The sequence below is a fragment of the Pseudorasbora parva genome, chromosome 4 (assembly GCF_024679245.1).
Source record: "Pseudorasbora parva isolate DD20220531a chromosome 4, ASM2467924v1, whole genome shotgun sequence".
In the NCBI taxonomy this organism is placed as follows: domain Eukaryota; kingdom Metazoa; phylum Chordata; class Actinopteri; order Cypriniformes; family Gobionidae; genus Pseudorasbora; species Pseudorasbora parva.
In genome coordinates this window covers 48,667,163-48,691,425 of record NC_090175.1, presented here as the reverse complement: position 1 = coordinate 48,691,425, position 24,263 = coordinate 48,667,163, and the positions used below count along the sequence as shown (strand labels likewise).

The 24,263-nt window shown below is 37.9% G+C and overlaps 1 protein-coding gene across 4 annotated transcripts in view; it reads left to right on the top strand.

The window, feature by feature from the left end:
• Window positions 1-23,857, top strand: part of elfn1b (extracellular leucine-rich repeat and fibronectin type III domain containing 1b) — a 146,282-nt gene extending 122,425 nt beyond the window's left edge. For 3 of the 4 annotated variants that reach the window (XM_067442094.1, XM_067442096.1, XM_067442095.1), the window contains exon 3: window positions 19,974-23,857. In XM_067442094.1, the coding sequence (XP_067298195.1) occupies window positions 20,341-22,785 (2,445 nt within the window). In that variant the 5' untranslated portion in view covers window positions 19,974-20,340 and the 3' untranslated portion in view covers window positions 22,786-23,857. Of the gene's footprint in view, window positions 1-6,437; window positions 6,909-19,973 lie in introns of those variants that run through there. The other variant, XM_067442098.1, reaches the window with a different exon arrangement.
• Window positions 23,858-24,263: the final 406 nt, after the last annotated feature.

Sequence of the window (24,263 nt, the reverse complement as noted above, 5' to 3'; positions counted from 1 at the left end):
TATGGCCTGAATTGTGGTTGCTCAAGCAAGCTATAATAATAACAGAAGATACAGAAATCCAATAAGAAACCCTAAAAAAGCCAGCGAGGAGTCAAATTACACTCAAAAAGAAAACAAAAAAGCTCACAAAAAAGGAGAAAATATATATCATATTACAGACTTTACCACAGGGAGAGAGAAACAAAGAAACTAACAGGCACAAGATTAAGAGAAGATCATAGCCTGACACCAAATACTTCAACAACATTCACTCCGCTCCTCAACACACAACACCGAGCTCCTGCTGCTTATAATGTTTAGGATTACTGGATCAATCAATGTCATATTCAAATAGTATTACAGCGTTTTAAAAGGCAAACTAAATGTTTAAAAATGTAATTATTCATTATATTAATAATGTCCGTGATTTTTTTCACTAATGAAAGAAGCTGCATTTATTAACAGAGACTCTGTTCTTTCTTTTGATATATTTCATGTTCAAATGTTCATGCAACACAATATTCTGGGAGCCATGAAAGTTTTGTGACAATTATCAAAAATGCTTCCGCTGACTGGCAACGTGTCATACCTAGACAGCTACCACCCTCGTTTATTTTCCATCATGCAGTTGTTTCATTTCTGTAAAACACACACAATTTATTTTTTTTCAAGAATCTTCACAATATTTATTTATTTATTTTTAATGAAAAATGGTCTAGGCTATAGGCTAAATAACTAAATATTGTATAGAGATACAGTATTGTTCAAAATAATAGCAGTACAATGTGACTAACCAGAATAATCAAGGTTTTTCGTATATTTTTTTATTGCTACGTGGCAAACAAGTTACCAGTAGGTTCAGTAGATTCTCAGAAAACAAATGAGACCCAGCATTCATGATATGCTCGCTCTTAAGGCTGTGCAATTGGGCAATTAGTTGAAAGGGGTGTGTTAAAAAAATAGCAGTGTGGCATTCAATCACTGAGGTCATCAATTTTGTGAAGAAACAGGTGTGAATCAGGTGGCCCCTATTTAAGGATGAAGCCAACACTTGTTGAAGTTGAGGAAAATAGGTCGTTCAAGACACTGTTCAGAAGAACAGCGTACTTTGATTAAAAAGTTGATTAGAGAGGGGAAAACCTATAAAGAGGTGCAAAAAATGATAGGCTGCTCAGCTAAAATGATCTCCAATGCCTTAAAATGGAGAGCAAAACCAGAGAGACGTGGAAGAAAACGGAAGACAACCATCAAAATGGATAGAAGAATAACCAGAATGGCAAAGGCTCAGCCAATGATCACCTCCAGGATGATCAAAGACAGTCTGGAGTTACCTGTAAGTACTGTGACAGTTAGAAGACGTCTGTGTGAAGCTAATCTATTTTCAAGAATCCCCCGCAAAGTCCCTCTGTTAAAAAAAAGGCATGTGCAGAAGAGGTTACAATTTGCCAAAGAACACATCAACTGGCCTAAAGAGAAATGGAGGAACATTTTGTGGACTGATGAGAGTAAAATTGTTCTTTTTGGGTCCAAGGGCCACAGGCAGTTTGTGAGACGACCCCCAAACTCTGAATTCAAGCCACAGTACACAGTGAAGACAGTGAAGCATGGAGGTGCAAGCATCATGATATGGGCATGTTTCTCCTACTATGGTGTTGGGCCTATTTATCGCATACCAGGGATCATGGATCAGTTTGCATATGTTAAAATACTTGAAGAGGTCATGTTGCCCTATGCTGAAGAGGACATGCCCTTGAAACGGTTGTTTCAACAAGAAAATGACCCAAAACACACTAGTAAACGCGCAAAGTCTTGGTTCCAAACCAACAAAATTAATGTTATGGAGTGGCCAGCCCAATCTCCAGACCTTAATCCAATTGAGAACTTGTGGGGTGATATCAAAAATGCTGTTTCTGAAGCAAAACCAAGAAATGTGAATGAATTGTGGAATGTTGTTAAAGAATCATGGAGTGGAATAACAGCTGAGAGGTGCCACAAGTTGGTTGACTCCATGCCACACAGATGTCAAGCAGTTTTAAAAAACTGTGGTCATACAACTAAATATTAGTTTAGTGATTCACAGGATTGCTAAATCCCAGAAAAAAAAATGTTTGTACAAAATAGTTTTGAGTTTGTACAGTCAAAGGTAGACACTGCTATTTTTTTAACACACCCCTTTCAACTAATTGCCCAATTGCACAGCCTTAAGAGCGTGCATATCATGAATGCTGGGTCTTGCTTGTTTTCTGACAATCTACTGAACCTACTGGTAACTTGTTTGCCACGTTGCAATAAAAAATATACTAAAAACCTTGATTATTCTGGTTAGTCACATTGTACTGCTATTATTTTGAACAAGACTGTATAAGAGTCTTTATTCTCTAGTAGGTTTTTATTTATTTTTCACTGGTGCTGCACAGCAGTCCTGTGGGAATTATAAAATCCAGGATTAAAATCCAAGAGAAAAATCCTGCAGGACACATTGACAATATGTGCAAGAAATTCCTACAGGTTTTAGAATGAACCCTTCAGTACAACAAAACATGCAGGGAACAAGTGAAAAATCCTGCAGGAATTTTCACTTGTGCAGCACAGCAGTCCTGCAGGAAATATGAAATTAGATAGCAGTAAGACTAATCAATATAAAATATTTTTCACTTGTTCCCTGCATGTTTTGTTGTACTGAAGGGTTCATTCTAAAACCTGTAGGAATTTTCTGCACATATTGTCAATGTGTCCTGCGGGATTTCATCATTCCTACAGGATTCCTGCAAATATCCTGCAGAAAAAATGAAAATCCTGCAGGATTCCTGTAGGTTATTTTTGTAAGGGGTCCACACGGAGACGCGTTTATACGTAAATGTATCAGTGTTTCGTCCACACGGATCCGGCATTTTGGAAGCATGAATCCGATATTTTCTGAAACCGGGTCCCAGAGTGAATCAATCTGAAAACGACAATCTTGCATTTTCGTGTGTACAGCCAATCCGTATATTTCGTGAAACGGTTATGTCATCACATCACGTCCAGCACGGTGAAAGACTAAAGGGATACAACGTTTATTGTAAGGGTAGGTTTAGGGTGGGGTAGGTGTAGGCATTAATAAAACACATCTGTTAAGTAGCAAATGTATTTATTGTTATTTAATTGTGAGATTTTGCCTTACCTCCTAACACTGCTATACCCCGCCATAACTCTTCTTCTCCGTTTTTAGTGTATTTGTGTGGCGCCACACACTGGCCTGGCATGTATACTACACTCTAAAAAAAGCAAGGTTAAAAACTGCTCAAAAAAAAAGCTCAAAAAAGGCGGCCCAAGCGACTCTATATCCCAAGTCTTCTGAAGACACACTGAAATGTAGGCTTTCCCAATCCAATCTATTTTCCCCCTACGTTTCAAAAATATCTGCGTACACACGAGATCACTGAAACCAACTCGAAACGATGTAGACTCTGGGTTAAAAAAACTGGGTTAAAAACAACCCAAGTTGGGTTGAAAATGGACAAACCCAGAAACTGGGTTGTTTGAATGGGTCCATTCACTGGGTTCAAACAACCCAATTTCTGGGTTTGTCCATTTTCAACCCAACTTGGGTTGTTTTTAACCCAGTTTTTTTTAGAGTGTACATCGTTTTGAGTTGGTTTCAGTGATCTCGTGTGTACGCAGATATTTTTTAAACGAAGGGGAAAAATAGATTGGATTGGGAAAGTCTACATTTCAGTGTGTTTTCAGAAGATTTGGGATATAGAGTCGCTTGGGCCGCCTTTTTTGAGCTTGACAGCCATCCGTCACTACATGCTATTATATGGAAAAGATCCAGTAATATCCTTTAAAAACCCTTTTTTCTGAAAAAGGGGTGGTTGAGTAAGTAATGACAGAAGTTTAATCTAAATGTCCCCTTCAGCTGTCTCTGCATTTTTCTTTATTGAAACACATCCTCTTAAAACTTCTATAAGCTTTAGAAGTCTAACACAGCAGAGAACTGAAACGAAGGGCTTGCATGTGTTTGTGCATGTGATTTTACAAAACCCTCATCTATTCTCTGCACATCCTTTTATCTTGCCAGTTAGCCTCTCATCTTTTAAACACATTCTCATCTGGCTTGTGATGCTGAGCAGCTAAATGGCGAATGTCATGATGACCTGGTGTCAAGAGCACCACAGACCCCAGAGGAAGAGGAAGATTGGAGGGGGCTGACACCATCTGTGTCTTGAGCTGCGTGATTCATTCCTCGTATATACTTTTGTGAGAAATCTTTTAGTTCGCAGGTTTTGTGCATGTATATAAAGCGAGGTAATGTCAGCTCTTATGCTTTAGATGCTTTTAGTCTTTGAGTAAAAAGGGAAAGAGGAAGAGAAGATTTGAAAGGAAGTTGTTTGAGCACTTCTTAAACCTTGAAGTCTCTACTTTTCCTTTTAGACCATTGTTCCTAATAGCAGTTTTCCCCAGTCTCGCAGTGTTACGGTACACATAATGGATTCATTAGGCAGCTGAGGAAAAAAGGGCCATGCTTTTTTTCTTATTAGTGTTCTTGAATAACATCTTACTAAAATGTGTGAATGACGCAAAGCTGTCTTGCTGAAAGAGTTTAAATTTACTTTCTGAAATAAATGCGAGGCTCATGCTTGTGCAAAACTTGCTGCCAAGCTAAAATAATTCTAACGTGCTACTTTGAGGTTTTAGAATATTTAGGCCTATATTTTGGTCTGTTTGAATTAGAAATTTACATTGATTTAAAAATAATAATAATTTGATGTATAATATTAAATAATAATGGTACATATTTATATTTTATATGTTTTCATACATACTGTAAAAATGAATGTGTTGGCAAACCTACAAAAAAGTGAGGTAATCAGTAAAAAAAGTTAAGCAGAATGCAAAACTGGCAGATTATTATTTTGTACTCATACATCTATTTGCTCTTACCCTGAAATATTTTATTAAGCTGACTCATACATTTAACTTAAAATGTTTATTTAATGTCAAATTAAATATTTGTATTAGTGGAAACTTGGCTTGCTTTAACTAGCATATTCATTAAATTCCAACTTGCTAATTGGCGACAGAATGCTTTGATAGCATTAGCTTAGCATAGCAATTCCTGAAAGAGTACAGCAATATATAATATTTAACATACTGTATATCTGTTTTCAAATAAGCTCATGCACTCGTCGCCATGATAGAGCACATCTTTTCTAAGTTAAAGCAAAATTACTAAATCTTCCACTCACTTTACATTAATCTTGCATAAAAAACATTGCATAACACTTAACTGTAGAATTTGCTCTCCCTTTCGTTTCGAGTGTCATGGCAATGCATGCTGGGAAACAAAAATGCCAGCTCAGTTTCAGATAAATTTAAGTTAGTCTAAATTAAACGAAACAAGTTCTAAATACTCATAAAAGTTCATTTGATTGAATTAATTTGTTTAATTTAAGTTTAACCTACTCAAACTACTTTTTTAAAGAAATAATACTTAATTAATACTTTTTATTAATCAAAGAATACTATAAAATGTTTCCACAAAATAAAATATTAAGCCAAACTGTTTTTAAAACTGATAATAATTATCAGTACATCAGCATATTAAAATGATTTCTGAAGGATCATGTGAGTGTGACACTGAAGACTGGATTAATGCTGAAACCTTTTCCATCATAGGAATAAATTACATTTAAAATATATTCAAACAGAAAAAAATATATATTTTAAATTGTAATAATATTTCATAATATTAGTGTTTTTACTCTATTTTTGATCAAATAAATGCAGCCGTTGGTGACTTTTTGTCCCCCACAAAACTTTAAACCATCCCAATAAACTTTAATACATTAGCAATAAATATTTTACAGTGCTCGCTATGATATTGTTGTTATTGATTTATCAAAAACTGTGCTCTGTACATATCCTGCACACAGAAAAAAAAGCTATTTATTGTCTAACAAATTATTACACTTAAGCACATCCCATGAATCTTTCCATGCTAGTGGAGAGAGAGAGAGAGAGAGAGAGAGAGAGAGAGAGAGAGAGAGAGAGAGAGAGAGAGAGAGAGAGAGAGAGAGAGAGAGAGAGAGAGAGAGAGAGGGAGAGAGAGAGAGGGAGAGAGAGGGGGGGGGGGGGAGGGGGGGAGAGAGAGAGAGAGAGTTTGTGACTTTAACACTTTTATCACATTATCTGTGTAAATCACATCACACTTTTGAAAAGGGAGAAAAAAAGAATTTAGAGGCAATGAGCATCATGCACATTGATGTACAATCTTTATGTTTGTTTATTAAATCATTTTATGGTTCATTTGATGTTCTCAGATAGCAGTAAGACTAATCAATTCATCGCATTATGTTTTGTGTTTAAATAGTGACTCTGCAAAATGACGCAGATTTCCTCTGAAAAGAGCCCAGTAAATATGAAGGAAATCCGTCTGGCTCCATCAATGCAGGCAGCACGAATACAGACAGTATTAACAGACAGCAAATGCAGTCAGCTTGTAACAACAGTTGAGATTTACACAAAAGCCAAATTACAGCAAGCATTCATATCCTTCAGTAAATACATTCACACTGCCAAAACATCGAGCGGTAAGCCACGCTACTCTCTCCTGCACGCAAACACAATTTAACACTCTACCTCTACTGCGGCGTTTACTGATTATCTTTTACAAACACTAATATACTGTTCTGAGACAGCATCCTATACACATCCTTAAACAGTCAAACACAAACTTTTAAAATACACTTATGCATGCACTCTAAAGCCTGCATGATAACACACACACACTTTCTTACTCATTATAGGTAATGTATTCTGCTTTAATTAGATGCTGGCAGGAGGGAGCTGCCATCACTGTGAGGTCCAGCTGAGAAAGAGTCAGTGGGGAATCTAAACAGCATCAGCATGCAATATCAGCACACACCAAGAAAACTTTACTTCAGGTATAACGCAGCGCCCTAAACACACTCCACTCAACATTAGAAAACGCACGGTTCCGCCTCTCAACTCTGATTGAATGTGTTGAGAGGAAGTGAGGGTTTATTCAGGCTGTGCAAATATGACTGTTTGCCATGTTTATTAGCGACACACAAAGTGCAACAAAGTTTTCTTTCAATTCACCCTGAGATTACTGCTGATAAAGTAAAATATGTGATTCAGTGGAATCCATAAATGATAACACAAAATAATGTGGCTTGTTGAGGAGAAGTGTGCTACTACTGTTATGGGAATCAAGCCATATCTACATATGGAGAATATAGGCTTTTTGACTTGCACCGCTGTAAGCAACTACCCAAAAACCATCCCAGAATACCCTAGCAACCAACTTGTCACAGCCTTAGCGAAACACATCACAGATCAACCACTCAGAACACTACCAATCACATCACAAATAGTGGTCGACCGATAATTATATTTTTTATAGCCGATACCCATATCTTAGAGAGCAGGGTTTCTTGTGTGTGTGTGTGTGTGTGTGTGTGTGTGTGTGTGTGTGTGTGTGTGTGTGTGTGTGTGTGGGACATGAGGACATTACTCATGTTTCAAAAGGCTTATAAATCATACAGGATGAGTTTTTCTTTTTGGAGTAGTGCAGTTTCCTGTGATGGGTAGTTTTAGGGGCAGTGGGGATAGAAAATATGGTTTGTACTGTATAAAAAAACATTACACCTATGGAATGTCCCCACAATTCACAATCACAAACGTGTGTGTGTGTGTTTTACTTGGGCTATTTAATAAATAAGTAATAAAAAAATCAAGTAAATTAAATGTACTTAATTAAAAAAAAAAGTAATAGAAAAATAAATCTAAAGATATTGTTAAAAAAATACAAATAAAAGGGAAGTAAGCACTGTAACCAAAAGACCCCTCTGCAATCTGGTTAGTTTGTACCAAGCCTGCAGTCTCCCTCTCAGAACCTGAAGCTTTCGCGCCTCGATCGCCCCCAGGTGACCAGTCACAGTATAGCCGCCTCTCTGTGTTTTCTAATAAACACGAGCCAAACTAAACAATAAAATTACACTACAAATATTTTTTCCCCAAAGTTAGTTTATGTCATTGAAGGCAGTTATCATCACGATGATTTCATTTCAAGTGTTCGTTTTTAAAATAAGTTTAGTTTTAGTTAGTTATTTGATGCTATAAAAACGTCATGATTGACAGCTGAGGTCGACGTCTTCTCTGAGTGAAGTTGTCACTGAGGCACTAACAGACTTTTTTCTGGATTTTTGGGAGCAGATTGGTGCTTTAGCTTTAATTTCTACATTTCCATAACTGTTTATTTCACACCAACATAATTAATTGTTCTGCATCTGCGAGAGTGTGGGCGGGCTTTTGATATCACGGCTGTACTTCCTGCTTTACTTCCTGCTCTCGACTGCGCAGACTCAGTCCCAAGATGTCAGCGCCGTGCAGGCCGCCTGAAAGCTTCAACTCTGGCAAGCGGAAACGGATGATGTCGAGTCGTCCATATTTTTTTACGGTCTATGTTTTTTACACACTGGAAAGATGCAGAAAGATTTGCGATTGGAAAAACTGAACCTTATTTTTAATATTTAAAAATCTTTGTGTGCTGCTGCACGTCCCTGTGTGTGTGATAATCTGAGGGTACATGCATTGTGTATCAGCATATGAATCCCACTTTATATTAGGTGGCCTTAACTACTAAACTAATATTTAAATGAATAATTTGATACAATTCACTTATTGTGTACATACATGTTTTTACATTGTATTTACATTAAAAAATATCAAAAAATAAAATAATAAAAATACCTGCATGTAATTACATCTGTAATTACATTTATGACACTGTTGACACTTCCCCTAAATGTAACCCTACCCTTAAACTTACCCAGACCACCACACCTGTCCCTAAATTTACCCGTATCCCACATCAATATCAGCAAAAGTGTTTTGCAATACAATATGAACACAATAAGAATATTGTACTTATTTTTGGTGTAAGTACAGTAGTAAAGGCTACCTAATATAAAGTTGGAGCACGAATATTACTAACACGCCCTTTAAATAACAAAAAAAGACTGTGCTATTGACTTTAGACCAGGTATTTGTTGTGGCAGATTTCAATATGTAAAAAAAATAACACCCTAGCTGCATAATTACTACATGCATGACTGTTGTTACTGTTAACTAAAACGATTTAAACTATTAAATACCAGTAATTATATATATATATATATATATATATATATATATATATATATATATATATATATATATATATATATATATATATATTAGATGAAAAAACGAATTTATTAAAAACAAAAACAAAATGACAAAATAACATAAAATACTAAAAATAAAGCACATATAAAAATAACATTTTAATAAGGACTATATATAAATTACACTAAATTAACACTAATCTATAGCAACAGAAAATAATTTCCCCTTTCTTGCAGCTTCAGTAACCCATTTGTCACAGGATGCTTTTGAAATGTAATAGTATTAGTTTGTTTTTTCCTGTTTTCATGATCTGTACTCTGCAAAAGCAATGGAACAGATTTCTGGAGTGTGAAGGAACGTCATTAGGCATCAAAATTTCCCAGGGCCAAATTCATATGCTTAAGCACCCTCACTCTCATACAGATTCACAAACACATCTACAATGAAGTGGTGCTTTAATCCTGTGCACTTCACATCTGTTAACGCTACACATTAATGAAACAGACAACATTTACACAATATCTGACTTCTCATGAAGTAAAAGAATCTGCCCTACATAGTAAATCATGTGTGTTCATTAATGTCATTATAAATAAATGACATATTGCACATTGCATGTTCTGAAAAGTGCAAAAGACGACAAGACCCATTCAAAATAACAGCATGATGAGTAAATAAATGACAACAGATTTCAGTTTGGTGTTATGTTTAGGCTACAGTGCTCTGTGCAGAGGGAATCCTTGGTGGTCTCATCAGGGAAGAACTTTGGTCTTGTATAATCTGCACTTTGTATGTCATGGCTTCTGTTCCCCCTTCTCTTGTTCCAGGATAAACTCTATATCAATGGCTGCCAAGTTCAAAAATAGCTCCATGCTGTGGAAAGACGTGCAAATTTATGCAGCTTTCTCAAAGTTGGCAGTGAAAAGACCTGACACTTTTAGTCTGAGCCAATGTACAGTCTAATCTCCTAGTATGAGCGCACAACCACATCACACACAGCATACACAAGAAAGCATAGAAAAAAAGAATTCACACCCAAATAATTGTGTTTATTCTCACAAGTAATTACGTACTTCATCTGCAGCATAAAGTGCATGAGAAAAGCATACAATTCCAATGCAGCAAACAATATGGCGAAGTATCACCTCCAATGCAGTGTTGAGCGCAGGTGTGTGTGTTTTTTTTTTTTTTTTGAGCAATTTCAGCTTTGACCCTGAAAGCACAGCAAATGAATATCAGACAAGCATCATTACATAGGTGGTGCTGTATAAATATCAGAAGATGGAAGAGACTGATCTTGTGCTTGGGTAGATACATGATAGCAACCAAAGATCATTTCCTCTCTTTTTGAGAAATCATTTTATAGATGTATTTCTAGGGCGCAATGACATGAAAATAAATGATAGCCGACTGCGTGAAAAGGCGACTAAGAACAAGAAAAAAACAAACTTTTTATGAAATGCTTTAACCTCTTAAAGGGATAGGTCACCCAAAAATGAAAATTAACCCATGGTTACTCAACCTCAAGTCATCCTAGGTGTATATGACATTCTTCTTTCAGATGAATATAATAGTTATATTAAAAATGTCCTGTCTCTTCCAAGCTTTATAATGGCAGTGAATGGCCATTTATGTTTTGAAGGATATTTTTTCTCACACAAGCGCATCACTTCGCTTCAGAAGGCCTTTATTAATCCCCTGGAGCCGTGTGGAGCCTTTTTATGATGGATAAATGTTCACTGTAAAAAAAAAAATCAGGTCTCCAATTAAACATTTTCTAGTGACTGATCACATCTAAATTTTTCAGTTGACTGAATTGAATTTCTGTGATTTAAATTGCATCAATTCACAGAATTTCAATTCAACCAAATCAATTCAATTAATGTTTTTTTTTTTTTTACAGGGTTCTTTTATAGACTTAAAAACAGAAACAGACATTAACAATTATATATATACAGTATTGTTCAAAATAATAGCAGTACAATGTGACTAACCAGAATAATCAAGGTTTTTCGTATATTTTTTTATTGCTACGTGGCAAACAAGTTACCAGTAGGTTCAGTAGATTCTCAGAAAACAAATGAGACCCAGCATTCATGATATGCACGCTCTTAAGGCTGTGCAATTGGGCAATTAGTTGAATTAGTTGAAAGGGGTGTGTTCAAAAAAATAGCAGTGTGGCATTCAATCACTGAGGTCATCAATTTTGTGAAGAAACAGGTGTGAATCAGGTGGCCCCTATTTAAGGATGAAGCCAACACTTGTTGAACATGCATTTGAAAGCTGAGGAAAATGGGTCGTTCAAGACATTGTTCAGAAGAACAGCGTACTTTGATTAAAAAGTTGATTAGAGAGGGGAAAACCTATAAAGAGGTGCAAAAAATGATAGGCTGTTCAGCTAAAATGATCTCCAATGCCTTAAAATAAAGAGCAAAACCAGAGAGACGTGGAAGAAAACGGAAGACAACCATCAAAATGGATAGAAGAATAACCAGAATGGCAAAGGCTCAGCCAATGATCACCTCCAGGATGATCAAAGACAGTCTGGAGTTACCTGTAAGTACTGTGACAGTTAGAAGACGTCTGTGTGAAGCTAATCTATTTTCAAGAATCCCCCGCAAAGTCCCTCTGTTAAAAAAAAGGCATGTGCAGAAGAGGTTACAATTTGCCAAAGAACACATCAACTGGCCTAAAGTGAAATGGAGGAACATTTTGTGGACTGATGAGAGTAAAATTGTTCTTTTTGGGTCCAAGGGCCACAGGCGGTTTGTGAGACGACCCCCAAACTCTGAATTCAAGCCACAGTACACAGTGAAGACAGTGAAGCATGGAGGTGCAAGCGTCATGATATGGGCATGTTTCTCCTACTATGGTGTTGGGCCTATTTATCGCATACCAGGGATCATGGATCAGTTTGCATATGTTAAAATACTTGAAGAGGTCATGTTGCCCTATGCTGAAGAGGACATGCCCTTGAAACGGTTGTTTCAACAAGACAATGAGCCAAAACACACTAGTAAACGGGCAAAGTCTTGGTTCCAAACCAACAAAATTAATGTTATGGAGTGGCCAGCCCAATCTCCAGACCTTAATCCAATTGAGAGCTTGTGGGGTGATATCAAAAATGCTGTTTCTGAAGTAAAACCAAGAAATGTGAATGAATTGTGGAATGTTGTTAAAGAATCATGGAGTGGAATAACAGCTGAGAGGTGCCACAAGTTGGTTGACTCCATGCCACACAGATGTCAAGCAGTTTTAAAAAACTGTGGTCATACAACTAAATATTAGTTTAGTGATTCACAGGATTGCTAAATCCCAGAAAAAAAAAATGTTTGTACAAAATAGTTTTGAGTTTGTACAGTCAAAGGTAGACACTGCTATTTTTTTTAACACACCCCTTTCAACTAATTGCCCAATTGCACAGCCTTAAGAGCGTGCATATCATGAATGCTGGGTCTCATTTGTTTTCTGACAATCTACTGAACCTACTGGTAACTTGTTTGCCACGTAGCAATAAAAAATATACTAAAAACCTTGATTATTCTGGTTAGTCACATTGTACTGCTATTATTTTGAACAAGACTGTATATTCTAAACTAACCGTAGAGACGCTGCTTCCGAACTGTTGAAAGAGACGCGCAGACTGAGGTAATTCACATTTCCCTCTCTCTCTAATAACTGCAAGTCTGCTATCAGTGGCTCAAGTCTCTATTACTAGCTCTAAAATGACGTTTTGGAATTAGCAACGGAGTCTTGGGATTAGATGTGTGAGAAATTAGCCCCACGAACGAGTGTTTTAAGGACAAACACTTGACAAATGTCTTGAAATAAATCATCTGAACAATGTTTTGATGTGTGGTAAGTAACCATAGTATAAGCAGAATAATTGACCCCGGGCCTTTGAATTATTAGAAATATCATCCGCACCAGGGTTGAATAATTCACATAATTCATAATTCAACAGCACACCATCAATTATTCTATACTTAATACTGATTTATTTTGTGATTTAAAGTACATTTCCAGCATCATTACTCCAAGTCTTCGGCCTTCAGAAATCGTTCTAATAGGCTGATCTGGTGCTCAAGAAACATTGCTTATTATTTTCAGTGTTAAAAACTGTTTGCTGCTTAATATTTTTTTTCATTATTTGAAATCAAAACACTACAAATGTCTTAACAGTCACATTTTTATTAATTGAATGCATCCTTGCTGAATAAAAAGTAATTTCTTATCCTTAACTTTTGAATAGTGTTCATAATTCAAATAAATTAATAGACAATATCTTGGGATATTCTGGTTTAAATTTAACAAGTAGCCTACCATTGTTTCTAAAAAGGACCTTATTCTGTTCCAATCTCAAATGTCTTACCTTTCTCGCCTGCTTTTACTTTTGTGTATAATCCCCGCTTTCTCGCTACCTAGCAACCTTTTAAAAATCTCCCTTCTATGACATTTTTCATGTGGAGGTCAAATGTGGAGGCTTGCATTGTGAGGTGCGAACGAGCCACATCCGTCCATAAACCGGTTCTTCCTTCCCACGGTTCAAACATGCTACGTACGCCCAATCACATCTACACGCACCACTGCTTCATGTTCGTCTCCTGTCTGCGGCGCAGACTGCAGAGTTGACTAGGTAGGAAGTTCCGTGCCATCTGTAGTTTCAGTCTAATCATAACTGTGCAAATCAGATAGCCCTATGGGTAGCACCGCCTGTCAGCAGAAGCAGGGTAACCATGGAGACGGTCCCCGTGGACAAGTAGGCCCCTATACCATGTCTTGTTTTCAAAAGCATTCCCTGATTCACTCAAACATTTGGATTTCTCTTGTTTTCTTAATCAGATAAGGACAGAGATGAATTGGCACACAAAAAGGCTTCCCCTTGGGTGTTTCAAGAGCTCAGCAGATGTGAACCACAGTGTGTGTGTGTTTGCTGCGTGACCTGAACCCTGTCCAATTATGTGTCACTGAACACCCACTCACTAAACAATGGCCATTACACAATTATTTCAGCTTTACAAACACACTCCAATGCACATCTACACACAAACAAATTAGCAACTGCCCATTTGTGCCGCACTCTGTAGTGTTTATCCGAACGCTTTGAGGTCCGTAGAGGAAGATGTTTTAAAGTCATTTCCTGAGTGCTTCTATACTGTATGGAATTGTATAAGCGCTGTTTGCTCCTGTCCTGTCCTTTGCTTTGTTTCGTTTTTTCCTCTGAAGAAGTGTGTTTGCTGCATTGAAAGCCACAGCAACATCTTGCCTAATGAAAGTTGTTTTTAATCAGATCAATGGAAAAAGGAGGGAATCTACGTCATTGTGCATTGCATCCTGAGTAACGATCACCATATTTGTGAGAGCAGCTATGGCAGTTTATAACACATAACTGTTCACTATTCTAATTCGCTTTAAACTGTTTAACCGTTTCCCCACCATTGATGAAAATGTCTGTCATTTGTGAGACAACACTTCTCCACCATTGATGGAAAATTTTCAGTTTTCTGCGTTTTCACTGTTATATGGAAGAGGCGGCTATAACATCTTTTAAAAGAGTACTGAATCTTCTGATCCAAACACATGAAGAAGCAGAAACAAGTGATAGCATGTAAAATAATGCAGTCACCAACATTAAAATTTCTGTAATTAATTGCTCACCCTCATGTTGTTTCAAACATGACAAATGATGATCTTTGGTTTAACCTTTATTAAGATTTTATGAAGCAATTGTCAATGGAGAGAAATCTCTCTGTTTTCATTAAAAATATCTGCATTTGTGTCCCGAGGATGAACGAAAGTCTATGGGTTTGGAACGACACAAGGATGAGTAATTAATGACAGAATTTTGAGGTGAACTAACCCCTTTAAAGGTAAAAGTAAATATAATCAATTATTAAATAGGTTTTTTTTTGTTGTTGTTATTTCATTTTTTGTTATAGGTTTGTTAATCAATTAAAAGGACAGTTCACATGTGGGAGCAACCAATAATAATTATTATTTTTAATTTGAATGAAAAAACTATTGGCAAATGGATAAAATAAAATGTTTGATCATGTTGGCAATTTTGAAAGCAAATTATTTATTTACTTTTTTTTTATTAATACACTTAAACTTTACTGAAGCCCCATTTTCACCAAAATTACCCAAAACATTTTGTCCCTGGAACTTTTTTTACCCCAGCCCTGTTGTCGGTCTAAAGTACCGTGAAGATTAGAGATTAAAGATTAGTTTAAACCCCTTGCCTTAAGTTTGAGCCCAAACAGAAGTGAAATTTGTTCTAGCAAGCACCGCTAAATATAAAAAAATACATCTGATAAATCTGATGTATATACTGTATCTGATATGTAAACTAAGATAGGCTGTGTAATTGTATGCTTCATATATCCTCTATTCCATATCCGATGCTGTAATTTATTAGCGTGTAAATGAATGTCATATTACATTAATCACCTCATGTCACTTTGATGCATCTTGACATGTTTACAGTCTGTTTACTTTTAGAAGACTAATGTCTCCAATATCACAAATTACACCCAGAAACCTAAGATTCTGGGATAGAAAAACAGAAGCTAGGGAGAGAGAGTGAGGAAGAAAATACATGGGGATAACTGTTTCTCTTATGTTTGCCCAGAGCTAGTGGCTTAATCTAATGTCACAGAGTCACATAGTTGTTTATTGATCATAAAAAGGAGTGTTATTTTAGGCCACAAGCAACTACAATCAAGACACACACACACACACACACACACACACACACACACACACACACACACACACACACACACACACAGACACACACACACACACACACAGACACACACACAGACACACACACAGACACACACACACAGACACACACACACACACACACACACACACACACACACACACACACACACACACACACACACACACACACACACACACACACACACACACACACACACACACACAATCAATCCCCTTTCCTCTTGCACACAGTACTGAATGTTAGTCTGACTGCTTGAACGCCTTTTGCTGTGCAGAAGTGTATCAAAGTTGGTTCATGGAAGCTAACGCAATAAGCCTTTTCCTTTGAAGTTTATGAATGGTTTGACATGCAGGTTAAGTGTTTTGGGGCGACTGACTGAGCCAAAGTCTTGTTCTCATGACTACTGCACTGTTAAAACCGTGTGATTCAAACATTAGTTATAAAGCTGTCAGAAACATTCACAAATATTTCAGAGAATATATTTAGCATGCATTAAATGACATCATCTGCCTCCTTGAACTCTTATTTCCATTCATCTTGAAATGCATTATATTTCCCAAATGCCAAGTTTATCAAGTAAAGACACATTTATAGTACATGTCTCTGTGAATTAAATTGTGTGTGTAGAGACAGACACAAAGCTAGAGTGGCCCCAAAAATACTTGGACACCACAATACACTTTATACACGAATGCACAGTAAAATCTCCAGTGTTGAAATCCTGGTGTTAAGGACTCTTAGAGTAAAGTGTTACATTTCTGGTGTTGAATTAACACTGCTAGTGTAAACCGCACTCTCTGGCTGGTGAACATATGTAGAGTTAAATCTCAACACTGAGAAAGAGTATAATTAGTTGCATACGGGACATTTCGGCAAAACAAGCTAAAACTTTTACAGACGGCATTTTTATTCATTCATATTGCATTACATCCCAAATATGGAAGCATGTTTTATTTATTTTAAAGAAAAACAGTGAAAGCACAATTGTCAAAAATAAAGAAATAAAGAAATAGTTTCACTGAAAAAACAATATTGTTTGATAGATATATTGATATCTTAAAATAAAGGTTCTTTATTGGCCAAAAAAAAAAACAAAAAAAGCTGAGAAAATCATGTTTTTTTTAAATCAAAGACCACGTCTGGATCGGATTCAGAACGATGATCAAAACACAGATGGAGTAGATCGAGTCCATCAACATCCGTAAAGCTTCACAGACCTATTGTCATCCTGGGTCGACATTTCATTCTGTAACATTAGGCAGTTTTGATTTATATGGTGTTTAATGTTGATGATCCCGTAATTTTACATATGCATATTCTTACGTGCTTGTTTCTGCTTGTTCACATGTTATATCAGTACTCTTTTAGAAGATGTGAAAAGAAAAGACGCTGAACAGTAAAAAAGACGGAAAGCTGGGAAATGCCAAGTAGGTATAACTGCGGACCAGAGATAAAATGCAAAAGTGGGCAGAACCTCCAAAATGAGGTGGGGTCTCCTCACCCCATTTACTTTCACCATTGGCTCTGGCTTCATCCAATTGTCATAGAACTTGTGGTCAGTGGTGTTCGGACTGGAGTTTAAACCTCCGTTTAATGATATAAGCAGAAATTCCCCGCAAGCTCTACCGCAAGCCTCCCAGTGCAGCACAGGGAAAGTTTTTACTCTATTGCATTGTTCGACGCAACAAGGGCTTCCTGGGGCTCAAGATTTGCAGGTTATAAGGGGGCAGTGTCATTTAAAAGGCCCCATTGTCCAGTAAGGTCCGGTTGTAGAGTTACAGATGGCCCAGCTCTGTGACTCTGCAGTCTTATTAATTGCAACTTTCTTTATTACACAAATCCCGCCATGCAATCAATATTACTGGTTAAGGTTAGGGTCAGATGTAGGGGTAGGGTTGCATCTGCCAATGGGATGAGCCAACCTCTGTTTTGGAGTTCCCGACCCAGTTAGAGATCTCCAGGCTGCAGTTATACCCTTCTCGAAAATTCCATTAATGGCGGGGAAGCATTGTCTCATAATGAGTTAACATTTGATTCACACATTAAGGGGAAAAAATGGTTATTTTAAGGTTTTTGGAGGAACCCAACATGGTTCTATCACTGCAAAAAAGAAAAACCTTTTGGAACTTTTATTTTTTAAGTGTACTGTTCAAAATTGTATATTGTTCAGAAAATTCCTCACAAATGCCATTTGGTTTGCTATTTTGTAATCTAATCTAGAAATGTGGGATATCTTAAAAAAAAAAATACTTTTAGTCGTACTTCTGAAAAGAAAAAAACTAACAGATGCAGCTTTGTGTTTGTGTGTTGTTCACCCAAAACCTAGCAAAGTAAAACACCATGTGAGAACTATTCTCTCAAATACTACTTAAATAGCTGGTAGTAATGAGACGGGTACGTATTGGAATAGTGATTCATTTTCCGACAAGGTACACAGCGTACTGTGACAGTGAGAGCATATTCAACAGTTTGAACACTATAAAAGATTCACGCAACAGAACCCTCTTTTCACCCCGTCTCTACTCCTACCCGCCTCTTCAACTGTTTACAAAGCTCTTCTAAAATTAACACTTTGTAAACTGTCAAAAGCCAACCAAACTGAAGCCACATGTAATGGGCCTACACAAACACACACACACACACACACACACACACACACACACACACACACACACACACACACACACACACACACACACACACACACACACACACACACACACACACACACACACACAATGACTGGTCATTAAGAGCACCAGGACTTTAAAGCCCAGTCAACGTGAAGCCTAATCAGATATATACACTGTAATTGTACTAGGATTTAAAGGGAGGAAAATGGACACCACCATCAGGTTGGCCCATTTAAGCAGCATGGAGTACACTGGCAATATAAGACACGCTCTGTAGAGCAAGACTAGCACAGCACAGCTTATCCATCACACAATCACGGCAGTTCTACAGAATTGCACCATTCGCCCCCATCTCGAAAATGAATTTGTTCTATGGTGATAACTTTTACAGATATAGCTCTCTTAAAGCTATATGCAGGGGTCTCCTTACAAACAACAAGATGGATTTTTATGTTAAAAAATAATAATGTATAGTAATGCAAGCAGATGCTCCCTGTTACTTCCTTTAAGTGATTTAAAAATATATATTTATAGTTTTTTTTTTTCATATCGCAATAACCATACATACTGTAAGTTAGTGCGTCTGCCTTTTCAATGTCAAAACCAATGAATCAAAGTACAGTAAAAATCCAATTTATCATCATCAATTAGATAACAGCACCAGTACTATCTATTTGATGATGATATATTGGTTTTCCCTGTGCTTTAATTACGTTGTGGATTATGTTGGGTTGGCATATTTTTAGTCCCCTGCACACAGATGTAAACACACTTGGACTCGTAACAAATTTTCCAATATATTCCTAAGGATTTTTATCTCACATGCTGTAGGACAGGATTTTTTGACTACAAATAAACAGCATTTACCTCAAAACAGGCACTCGCAATATACACTAATATAAAACACCATTTAGCTACTGTATGTTTGATTTAGGTCATCCTATAATTAAAAATGCAGTCTATTTATAGGTTAATAAGGTGGATAGACATAACAGTTAACTCTATAGAGAGTGTGTGTGTGTTTGCGTTATCACGATGAGCTAAGCTGTTAAACGTTAATTGGCCTCGGAGAGTGAGCAAGAGTGTCTGCGTGATTGATCTGCGCTAACTTTAGCTCTCAGTAGGTGCAAAACATGGCATCAGCTAAACAAAGACTTTTTAAGAATAGCTCTAAAAATGCCACTAGACAATTTTATGCACTCCGTATCGTCGTTAATAGTTGGAAATTGAGGTAGACCCAAAGTAGTGGGTGTTCACTTGGATGTTATTATAAAGCGCCATCGAATTAAGTTTGGGTAAGTGGGTTATTTCATAATGCGCTGAGCAAAATATTCACATGTATATGATTTTAACTCTCACAGAAGGAGTATCGTTAGGACTTGACCTATTTTTTTTTTAAATATCAATAATCATGTTCTTTCTTATTTCTGCAGGACGCAAAACGAAAATCTGGTCATGAGAGGGAATCTGATGAGAAATGAGATCCTCGGAAAACACAAGCACTTCCTGTCCTGTGGGAGACTACGCATGGAAATGCTCAGATACGCTATCTGAAAAGCTAATGCACACAAACAAGACTGGTCATAAGTGAAACTTCCATTCCAGTGTGACAAGACATCAAGCACACACTACAAAATATTTTTATTCCTATAAGCTGATATTCCTAACAGCACTGAACAATCATCCATGTGACTTCAACATTACATCCAATTACAATCAAAGACTTGTTGAATATCTGGTGAAATTCTGCTAAAGATAATAACCCGTTTAAACAACAACAAAACAAAACCTGCTGGAGCTATGACTGAAGCACAGATGTCCATTTCGTCTAGGTCCAGTGGACATGGAGGAGGAATGGTGACCAGTGCCTTACTTTGCTGGGCTATGGCTCTTGTGTTCCTTTCATTGACAAGAGTGCCTGTTGTCCAGGGTGATTGCTGGCTGATTGAAGGGGAAAAGGGATTTGTGTGGCTGGCAATCTGCAGTCAGAACCAGCCGCCATACGAAAATATCCCATTGCATATTAACAGCACAATTGTTGACCTGCGACTCAACGAGAACAAGATTCGAAGCATCCACTTTTCATCCTTAAGTCGCTTCGGCAATCTCACATACCTGAATCTGACTAAGAATGACATCTCTTACATTGAAGATGGGGCTTTCTCTGCCCAATTTAATCTGCAAGTGTTGCAAATTGGCTTTAACAAGCTGAGGAACTTGACAGAGGGAATGCTGAGAGGCTTGGGGCGCTTACAGTACCTCTATCTTCAGGCTAACCTGATCGAGACCGTCACAGCCAATGCCTTCTGGGAATGTCCTGCGATTGAAAACATCGACCTCTCCATGAACAGGATTCAGCAGCTTGATGGAGTTACATTTCGTGGTCTATCGAAGCTTACGACATGCGAGCTCTATGCAAACCCATTCAGTTGCTCATGCGAGCTGTTAGGATTCCTGCGCTGGCTTGTTGCATTCCCAAACCGGACAAGTGAGCGGATGGTGTGTGACACACCCGCTGGCTTTTCAGGCTACAGTCTCTTGAGTCAGAACCCCCGAATGCCAAGATTTCGCAATGCTTTCCATGCACTCTCCTCTGTCTGTAACGATGACAACGTGACACCGTATATCCACGGCTCTTCAGACGGGAGCACTCCCACGATGTTGCCTGATTTGAGCCCTTGCGGACTTGATGACTGTTCCTCAGGGACATTTCCAGAAGAGCCCATAAGCATCAGTCCCACCTTTCTTGATCCAGATGCTCGTCCTTTAATGAAATTAAAAGAAGTTACTCACACAAGTGCAATAATCACGATCCAGATTCCAAATCCATTTCGCAAAATGTACATTCTTGTCCTGTACAATAACAGCTTCTTCACTGACATCCAAAACCTTAAAAGCCAGAGGGAAGAAATTGAGTTACAGAACCTTAAATCTCACACCAACTACACATATTGTGTGGCATCTATTCGTAACTCCTTAAGATTCAACCACACCTGCCTGACCATCTCCACAGGACCAAGGAAATTGCAAGAACGTATGAAAAATGGCTCAACTGCCACTCATTACATTATGACCATCCTCGGTTGTCTCTTTGGGATGCTCATCGTACTGGGTGTAGTGTTTCATTGCCTGAGAAAGCGCAAACATCAAGACGAGCCAAAGAGCAAGAAGCTGGAAAAGATGAAAAGAAACTTGATTGAGATGAAATATGGAACTGAACTGGAACAAGGGACTATTTCACAGCTGTCACAAAAGCAAATGATGTCCACTGGTGAAACAGTACAAAGGATGCCATACTTGCCAACTGCCAGTGACACAGATCAGTATAAGATGCAAGAGATCTCCGGGACACCAAAAACTTCAAAAGGGAATTACATGGAAGTGAGATCAGAGCAACCAGAACGCAGTTTGAGGGAATGCAGCGTTCCTCCATCGGAAACCAGCCAGGGATCCGTTGCAGAGATATCAACCATTGCAAAAGAAGTGGACAAAGTGAACCAGATCATTAACAACTGCATCGACGCACTCAAATCCGATTCAACATCATTCCAGGCCGCGAAATCTGGCGCCGTGTCCACAGCGGAGCCGCAGTTAGTCCTCATTTCAGAACATCCACCAGGCAAGTCTGGTTTTCTGTCTCCAGTGTACAAAGGAGCATACCATCATCCTCTACAGAGGCACCACAGCATGGACGCACCACAAAAGCGTGCAAGCACGTCCTCGAGTGGTTCCCTGCGCAGTCCACGCTCTTTCCGTTCTGAAGGAGCTTACAGATCTGAGTCCAAATATATTGAGAAGGCGTCTCCGCTCGATGAGTCAGGAATCATAACAGTCACTCCAGCCGCTGCGATCCTGAGGGCAGAGGCAGAGCGGATTCGACAGTACAGTGAGCATAGGCACTCCTACCCCGGTCCCCACCATATAGAGGAGTCGATAGAGGTGTCGGGGAGCCGAAAGTCATCCATTCTGGAGCCGCTGACGCGCTCAAGACCACGGGAGCTGTCCTATTCACAGCTCTCACCACAGTACCACAACCTAAGTGGCTATTCCAGTCCTGAGTACAGCTGTAGGCCTTCTTTTAACCTGTGGGAACGTTTTAAACTCCACCGCAAACGTCATAGGGATGAGGAAGAGTACATTGCAGCAGGTCATGCATTAAGGAGGAAAGTACAGTTTGCCAAAGATGAGGACCTACATGACATTCTGGACTACTGGAAAGGGGTCTCCGCCCAGCAGAAATCATGATTGCCATTTTTATAGCTCATCCGATTAAAGAAGACTACACAAATCTCTGGACCAAACCAGCCAGTGTCGATGATTAAGTGACAAGCAAGCACTCACTTTTAGAGAAATAGCTTAGAAGTATTGCTAGCTCTTTTCAGTCATTCTGTTTGAGAATGAAAACTAAATACAAGATACTGTAGATCTTGCAGTGAGTGTACGTGCCAAGTGGTAAGAATAGAAAACTTTTAACAGTATTAACCTCAACTCAACATTTGATTTTTATATATTGGAAATAACAATAAACTACTATTATATTATCGTCCTCATCATCATGACCATCATTGATTAGTAGTATTACTGTTAAGATTGATTCTTCTTATTATTATTACAATTACTCTTTGGTTATCGCATGGCCGTGTCCTGTGACAGTATTGACTGTTGTGTACTTGGAAAAACATACAACTCAAAATGTCTGCCGAACACTGTTCTCCCCAACCATAGGTTTTTATACAGACTGTGCAACTTTGAAAACGCGCTTTTTTTTTTCTTCTTTAGCGACTGTTCAAAGGACAAATGCTGAATTTGCTACAGAAGCACACCTCTACTGGATTTTAAAACGACTTTTCGGGAAAAAAAAGCTTCTCTCAATGCTTTCTCCACTCATATTTTGTAAAGTTTACATTTTCAAACATACAATGAATGTTTCAAGTCCTTAAGACTTACACCTGCAATGTGATTACACACAGACACAGCTGTGCAGGTAAAACAGTCTTTCTATGGTTTTATTTCATTAACAGACCTTCAAGCAGTGCTAATGAAAAAAATGGACCCACAAACTCAACACAAGTCCTGCACACCGGAGAATGAATGTACTGTGTTGTAAAACAATTTTTCTCCAACATCAGTTTTGCAATATTTTGGGCCCAGCTCAGCCTCAAACCCAGTTTGATTCTTGTTCGCAAGACCTGAAATATTTCAGTCTCAGTCAAAGATATTGCTACTACATGCCTACTTTTAACCACTGTGAACCCCAAGACCTCGCTAAATCAGGTCTGGGGTTTGTTTTTTTTACTGAGATTCAACAGAGCTATGTCTTCTACGGCTGTTAATCCAGGTCTAAAGTGCTGATCTAGGCAGCCCTAATAGTGTAATTCTTACCGCCATTAATGCTGATAGACAATTTAGATTCCACTGATTCGAACAATGGAATTGGCCTCTAAATTTGGAGGAAGCAAATGTTAAGACCTGTACTGTGAAACCAGACATTACAACACCCTGCTTCATGGAGTGAAATAACATGACATTTAAATTATATCTGAATCAAAGTGCATGTCAAATACTTGACAGAAATGTTGTCAACCAAATATTAAGGCCTAGAGTGTTTTTTTAACCTTCATATCCACTATCCAAAATCACAAGTGGATCCTTTTAGAATTTTGTCAGGTCGAGGTAACATGCTGAAAAATGTCATTCCGCCAACTGATTTTATGAATGAAAAT